The sequence below is a fragment of the Gymnoscopelus braueri genome, assembly GCF_963280865.1.
Source record: "Gymnoscopelus braueri genome assembly, chromosome: 20".
Lineage (NCBI taxonomy): Eukaryota > Metazoa > Chordata > Actinopteri > Myctophiformes > Myctophidae > Gymnoscopelus > Gymnoscopelus braueri.
In genome coordinates this window covers 32,213,976-32,222,363 of record NC_137622.1, presented here as the reverse complement: position 1 = coordinate 32,222,363, position 8,388 = coordinate 32,213,976, and the positions used below count along the sequence as shown (strand labels likewise).

Sequence of the window (8,388 nt, the reverse complement as noted above, 5' to 3'; positions counted from 1 at the left end):
AGGATTTTTAATCTGATGTCCAGTATCAAGTGAAAACCAAATACAGTAGGAATTGTATTTTACATGTTTTTACATACTTGTATTTTCTACCCTATTGTTAGTGAGTCTCTTCAGTGTTTTAAAACAGTGCATAACATTATGACAGTGTGACACTGAGGGTTTTTTATAAGGTGTCATTCAGGTTCTGCCACGGTGGAACCAGCTGGATGGCATTCTGTTCATACCTGCCATGAAGCATCACACCCTCCAAGTCTAGCACATCAAACAGTCTGGCCAGTACAGTGGGTTCCACCAACTGAGGTCTGTCTGCAGAAGGAAGGGATAGGAAAGAAAGCCAACGCAAACTGGCTATTTCACTCTAATGGATGGGATTGATGTCTATGTCGAAGTCAAGGGACATTTATTCCAATTTTGGCTCTCGCTCATGTAAGCAAATACACCTGCTTTGATCAGCCGGTCAATCCGAGTACGTGGTCCTTGGTCATCCTTGAATAGAAATCGCCTGGTCAGGTAAGGGAGAAGACATTTACCTTAAATGCAAATGGTACACAGTAAAATCCTCAGTTAATGTAACTAAGAGCGTACAAATGGATACATTAACACTGACGACTTTAATCATGTAATCATAAACTGGGTTGGTTTTGAAATGTGTTTGTTAAAGTGATAATTCTGTTGTAAAATAACTTTTTTCTTCTGTACCATGCAGTGGATATGGATATACAGTAGTTGAACAACACAATGTGTGTTATTATATCTAACTAACAAGTTTGTGGCATTTCATATTTAATGTAGAGGAATATGTGCAGCTCTCTCTTGTTTACAGATATTAGCCACTGACGTACCTCTAATATCCTATAGATTGGGTTCATGAATTGTGCCGGAGGGCATCAGTCAGTTCTAGTGCCATCCCACACTTCCACCCACACAGAAAGGAACTTTTATTACTACGTGATTTGGCGTTATTTTAAAATCCAGTTTGAGTGCGCAAATAAATGAGCAAGCGTGCTATGAATTTACAAATGGTCCATGGTAACAGAGTAAGCTGTGTTTATAAATTAGAATGGCACTTGGGTGCTTTGCAAAACAACATAACAAAATAAGTAGTTCTGTAACTATATATCTTAACAAATTAGGAACATGTACTTAAAATGTATTTTCTAAAATTGAAAAAAATCTGATTCACACTGTAAGGAAAAGGGGACCTGTTTTACTCCACCTGGAGGTCATTTTGGAACTATTTACAGAAACCAGACCTAATCTTTGATCATGTAACCACTTAACCTTTTTATGTATGTGAAATTATAGACAGATGCTTACTGACCAACTGAACAATGTTTTTTCTGTGTGTGTGTGTGTGTGTGTGTGTGTATGTATATATGTATGTGTATGTGTATACACCTAAACTATATGTATGATCATGTTAGGGATCAGTTGTTAGACTGAACCACTATTACTATAATTTATGTTGATTGTTTTTTCTTATTTACACGTTGTAATTGTATGAACATGAATTCATGGTTGCTAGATGAAAACCAAAATAAAATGAATCAAATAAATATATATTTAAAAAATGTCTTCTTCAAGAATACAAATGTGTAAGACAATTGTTGACCACAACATCGACACAGCAAGAAGTTCTCGTTTTAACTTTATGCTATTCTTTTAATGTTTATTTAATTTCTAGGACTTTATTCCAGTGCTGCAATAGATACAATTATAGATCAAAATACAAATGGCTAAGAAGAGTTTATCATTCTATATATATATATATATATAATACTAAATAATAAATCAAGTCTTTTTTTTTATTACACAGAATTCAGTGGATCATACTGTGCACCTGCCAGCCCACAGACAATACAATTTTTTAAATTCTATTTTGTTTATTTTATATTGCATTTTGTTTCTGTTTATCTGAATATAGTTTCCCAGTGAGAGCTGACATATGGCAGACCACTCGGGGAGCCCCATAACGGTAAAGGTGGAGGAGCATTCTCAGAGCATCGTCTTGACATACTTCCAGGGCGACATAGGCAGTATGGTGGACGCACACTTCACCCGCGCCCTCAGCAAATCCTGCAAGGCCAAGGCACCATCAGGGAAGAGCAAAAAGAGCCGCAAGCCGCAAGTCAAAACAGGTGCGTGCATATTATCATCTACATAATCTACAGCTCACAATATTGACTGATTGATTGATTGATTAAAGTTTTTATTGCCAAAAAATACACATACACGAACATAGTATATTTACATATCTGTCGAAAGGATAAAACACAAAAAGCTCGAGAGCTTACAGTTTTCCATTGTGGTCTTTTTCCTTTGAGGGACAATGTGTATAGATTGAGTGACATTTGTTTGGGGGGAGGGGGGATTGCAGAGACATAAAGAAAAATAAAATCAATAACAAATACATTTACAATTTCAACTAATATGGCAATCTGAGACATTCTGAGGCAGTGCTGCTGTGTTGTCAAACTACAAACAAGCTAGAAGATTGCTTTCTTTGGGTGACATACAGTACAACAGACCATATTCCCACTACAGCACTGTCCTCTCTCTGTCCCTTCCAGAGCAAGCAACGTCCTGTCAGTGGAGCACTGCTCCGTCGGCGTCTACCTCCTATTCTGAGGTGCAGTTCCAGTCCGTCACCGGAAGCCATCAGCTGAGCAGCTCCAAGGGGCCCCACTCTGGCCTTCCGCTTGGCCCTGCGGACAACCCTCCCGGCCCCTGGTCCTCCTTCCCCGCCAGGCAAGTAGGAGTAGGCTTGGGATTGCCCCCCATGCCATACCCCCTCTGCCCTGAAGGGTTGGGACTGACCGGAGTCGGACAGCAGTACGCCACTTCTTTGCTCAACCTGTTACACAGTGACCGAGCAGAGGTGGGCCAAAGCATGGGTTCAGGCTCCAAGACAGACCTCCTGCCCAGCTGGCCGGCCCCTCCAGGCTACAGGGATCCCGTGGACCCGGCTGTAGGCTTTGAAACTGGTACGCCTGACTTCACTCTTCACAGAGAATCGTATTTGTTCCAAAAGTTTAAAAGATGCTCACTCACAGATATAAACACCATGTTGAGTTTAGGCTCCTGTTAAGTTCATCCACAGGGGTTCCATTTTGAAATGCCTCATACTTGTCTTACTTCTTTCAGGACGAGACAAGAAGGACCTGTATTGGTATTGAGAGGGGCTGCAGGGGGAGAGAGACAGAGACGTTTACAACCCATCACACCTGGCTACGGACCCAAGCCACGTGGCTCGCTGTTCACCTTTGTATAGCTGTGGGCGGTACTTGCCAAACAAGTACCTCCTCCTCCCCAGAACAAGGAAGAAGCTCTTCCATTCCCTGCACCATGTCTCAGTGAAATGACCTAAGTACCTTGACACGCAACAGCTGGAACAGCCTTTGAGAGAAGTTGTTCAGTGTTCTCTGACAAACCTGTTCATCCACTATCTCACTACTCCTGTACAGCCTACAGTCATGCAAGTTGTTCCCACAAATATGTGAGCAGCAGATTTTGAAAAGGGACATTCTATTGTGAGTCAAGCAGGGACAACCATTCACAGATCAATATATTTAACTAGTACAGTGTTAAGTTATAATGAAAACCATGAAATCTTCTTATGTGTACAGTATATAGGGAAACTATGTTAACATGTTTAGAGTTGGCTTGGATGATTTTCATTTTGCTGTGAAGATATTTGTGATGTGTGCAGGTGAACTAAATATCCAGAAAGATGGGTGTAAATGATAGTTATTGTGTAATTCTACGCTTGGAGGCTCTCTGACAGCGCACCATGTCACAAAAAAACATGTCAAATATAATAAACTGTAATAGAGATATGAGCAAACAGAAAATCTCAAATGTCATATAATGTTGAACTGTACTAGTAATAATGAACATCACTACTCAGAATGTATGCAACAATACTGACACCCAATGGCCAACACTGACACCTAATGACCAAGATGGTACTATTCCCTTAGTTGTATAGACAGGTGACAATGTAAAGAAAAAACTTGAATAAATGAGTGGAGAAACAAAATGTTAGCAATTATCATCATCACTATCATGCACAGTAGCATGCATAGAAATGATGAGCAGGCTTACCTCGATTCTGAATCCATGATAAAGTGACGTTATGCATTTAGTGAAGGCATAGAGGGTCACAAATTGTGACTGAAAGCTCACATTCGATGACCGTGGTGAATTAGTGTGATATGTACGGAAAAACAGTTGATTGAGAATGTCAATGCAGGACTGTTAGCAAGAACAGCCTGTCAACAACTACATAGAGAGGGATGTTACAGTAGGTTTGCAGTGCATGGACCCCTCTTTACAAGGGGTCTAATGGGAGAGTTCAGTGGTGCAAAAACCATAGGCACTGGTCTACACACTACAGAGATGTGGAAAAATGGGATATTGTCAGATGAGTCATCCGTCACCATATTCTCCGCAAGTGAACAAGTGCAACTGGGGTACACCAAGAGAACGATACCAGGCCTGAATCTTTTGTTAGAATGGTGTTCCATCCCTCCAGCACAGTTCCAAAAACGTGTACAATACACCAAGGCGCACTGAGGCCGTTTTGATGGCTATTGGTGGCCCAACACCTTAATAAGACACTTTATGTTGGGTTTTCCTTCCATTATTCACCCACCATACAAATGATGACAACCCAATCATTCATGTTACTTGTCTGGTGCCTTTCCTGTATGAAGAGGCCACTCTTGTACACACCGATCCAGTTAAAATTTGAAGTTATTTTTCAACTAAATGGAGATCCATCTACTACTGTATGGAGACGAAGAGCATGAAAGGAGGGCTATAATTAGAGCTAGCATGTCAATCTGTCAGCTGTCCATTTTAACACCACACTGTCCAGATGAGATTTGCTGTGTAATTGGGTCTACTCAGACACTCCCTCTGCTCAGACATCTTAATGTTCTTCAGGGCTCCATTCACTCCCTATAGTCGCTTTACCCTCTCATGCTGTCACACCAACTGTTCAGATTAACAAGTTGCAGTACAAGAAGATCATGGAGTGAAAGAAGATTTATTAAATCCAAGGCATAATAGGCACAGGAAATCCTGGAGAAACCAACCCTTTGAGTCACTGTTAATGCAAACTCTATTGGAAGGTGTGTGAGTTTACTTATTACATTACATTACATTACATTACAGTCATTTAGCAGACGCTTTTATCCAAAGCGACTTACAATAAGTGCATTCAACATAGGTAGGGAACGAAAACTACTAATCACCAGAAGTCTTAAGTGCATTTCCTGCAAAAACAAGCAACCAAGAGTATACCTAGCGCTAAGGTAAAAGTGCAATATATCAGCTACCTACTTTCTTAAACAGATGAGACAAAATAGCAAAATCAAATGAGCACGAGCTAAAACAAATAAGTGTATCGACTAAACAAGATCCAATAAAACAATACAACAATAAAACAAGAGTTCGTACAACTAGTTAACAACAAGTAGGCCAGGCAACTATAATCTAGCATCCACAAAAAGTATTATTGAGGGATGTAGTCTAGGTATGAGACAAGGCAAGAGTACACAGTGTTTTTGAGACCATGGCGTTTAATTGGAAATACTTTTAAATTAATTGACAATAATTATATTGAAGTATTATTTTGAATGATACCCAAAATATCCTCTGTTTTTCTTTTCTTTCTTAATATGCCGGTTAAACATTCAGCAGATGCTGTGAGTTATTAGGACTCAGTCAAACACTGGAGAACAGACATGGCCCATATGGGGTTAATTCGATGATGTATCCCAGAACCAAAACATCAACTACTAGTGAATCAGGCAGAATCAATAAACAAATTAATTTGCGAGTCTATGATTGTCAGAAAACACCTGGGTTTCCGAAGCAAATGCCAGCAAACGGCCCACTACGTGTTTTCACCATGGACTATTTTCAGCTACCTCCATGGTCATTTCTTCATGTAATGAGATTTCAGCAGGCCTTGAGTAGTAACACATGATGACAAGTGAGCCTCATGTGTTTAGCATCAGCCCCCCAACTGACACTTAACCCTTTAAGACCGGGAGGAAAGCATCGGTGTCATTTTTAGATTTCTTGGGCTATTCAAAAATGGCACTCGGTGCCGCGCTATGAGCTTGTAAATCTGCTATTTTGGGAAAATCGTGAACATTTGAATATACAGTTTTTTTAAGCAAACATTTGTAACTCAAATCTTTGCTTCTGGGGTTCTACAAATGTGTTTTTTTAACGTATGTTGCTATAACAGTGGTGCTCAAACCTTTTCATGTCAAGGACCCCCCAAAATTATATGTATTTGGTCGCGGACCCCCATCTGAAAATATTCTTTTCCAGGGACCCCCCCAGAAGCAAAGATTTGAGTTAAAGATGTTCGCTTAAAAACTTTTATATATTCAAATATTTGCAAAACATTTCAAGATTTTTCCCCAAATAGCAGATCTACAGTACAAGCTCATAGCGCGGCACTCGGTGCCACGCTATGAGCTTGTATATCTGCTATTTTTGAATAGCCAAAGAAATCTAAAATGACAAGAAAATGCGTTCATTGAATGGGTCAATAATCAACGGATCCACCCCATGGTCCCCACCTCACAGAGCCGTTCACAGCCACAGTTGGACGAGCAGCAGTGGCCACATGCCTAAACGTGGTTTATTGATGGTTCTGTGCTAATATTGACCCCCTTCCATCTGTTACTGCAGCAGGTCCAACTTCAGAAGGCAACAATGAGAGAACCAGGCAATACCACAGCCATCAATCACAATCACTGTAAATTAAAGGCAGTGGACAAATATGTTTAAATGTGGGCACAAATGATGAACATACAGTGCATATTGGCTACATGCAGATGGGAGGGAGAAAGACAGAGATAGAGAGAAGGAGAATGGGGAGGGAAAATAGTAGGTTGATATTGAGAATATTCAGTTAGAGAAAGGAAATATGGTTTCACCACATTCAATATGATAATGAGTTTCTTCTGGTTGAAATAGAGAGATTAGTTTGGTGGAGTGGTATACAGTATGTTTGAATCCAAATGGTTACACCAGCAGTCTTTATTCCAATTATACCTCTCATTCTTCCATTCATGACTCTGACTCAAAGGCAAACAACTACTGCTACTTCGAAACAAAATGACTAGGGTTTTAGCAATGTCCCTCAACCAATTCCTGTTCCTGTTATTTCAAGGCTGTTGGAAAACATTTGGACAGTGTTATAATATGCATGAGGCTTAGTCCATGTCCCTGTATCTGTAGCCTACAGTATACCTCAACTCCAAGTTTACACATGTAAACATCGGTCCTGACTCACATATCTTCCGGTCACGTAATGTGGCTTGATTGTGCAAATGTATATATTCTCTGTGTGTGCTTAAAATACTTTTAGAACGTCATGTGAAACTGCCTTGGTGTCATCTTCTTCTACAGGCTCACACTTGCAGAAGTGTGATTAGTCATTAATCATTAGAATTATTAAAGGGACTACACCATGAATTTAAAAAATAATAATAATATTTAATATCATATTGTTTATGTCCCTCAAACGTTTTTCAAAAGGTTTGAGCCTAAATCAAGCCTCAGATATACTCATTCCAACTAACTTCTCTCTGGCTAATAAAGCACTTTCACCTGCAATACCACATTGTCCTGTTTGGCACGGGGCGCTATTGAGCCAGTTTGTATGCATGTTATCTCCTGGTTCAGTGTGGAAAAAGTAAAAAAATAAAATAAGAAAAAAATAAGAAAAATAAGAAAATACAAAAAAAACAACTGAAAAACAGAAGGAATTGTTCCCTGACGTGACGTTACGTCAGGGACCAAATCAGTTTGGCCTGTTTTGAGACCAATTTACAGAAAGCCCCAGATTTGCTGTGAAAGCCTGAGTGTTCAAACTGGGGTATTTTTGAGGATAGAAGAGAGGTAGGGGAGACCAAAAACACATAAAAAAGAAGAAAAAGTTAAAATTCATGGTGTAGTCCCTTTAAGTAAGTGGGTCGGAAAGGCTTATTGTCGGTATCAGCCAGAGCATGGGAGTCTATCCCCGTTTTCGCAACACGCTAGACCCCTGGGAGATGGATTGCTGAGGTGGAGCGCAACACCTGCTACTCATACGCTGAGTTGGTGGCGCCCGGAATAGAGGAGAGTTATCATGATCACAACAGAGGATTGCTCAACCACAACACACAGTGTGCAATCAACACAGCATATGGTCATCTTTGTGAAAACTGATCTCAGGGCACAAGCAATTTGAGACAGACTGAGGCAGAACACTGTGCCAGTGTCCGTTTAGGTCACACCAAGGCCAGGTGAGGTAATATCCGTTTGAGAACAATCTGGTGGTGTTATCATAGTTATTATCACTTGTGCTATAGCCGTCTG

At 40.2% G+C, this 8,388-nt stretch overlaps 1 protein-coding gene across 1 annotated transcript; it reads left to right on the top strand.

The window, feature by feature from the left end:
* The first annotated feature begins 279 nt into the window (after positions 1 to 279).
* On the top strand, positions 280 to 3,836 carry vgll1 (vestigial like family member 1). The gene is made up of 4 exons (XM_080416203.1): positions 280 to 510; positions 1,925 to 2,138; positions 2,571 to 2,984; positions 3,145 to 3,836. The coding sequence occupies exons 2-4, from the start codon at positions 1,946 to 1,948 to the stop codon at positions 3,174 to 3,176; spliced, it is 639 nt and encodes a 212-aa protein (XP_080272329.1). The 5' UTR covers positions 280 to 510; positions 1,925 to 1,945; the 3' UTR covers positions 3,177 to 3,836.
* Positions 3,837 to 8,388: the final 4,552 nt, after the last annotated feature.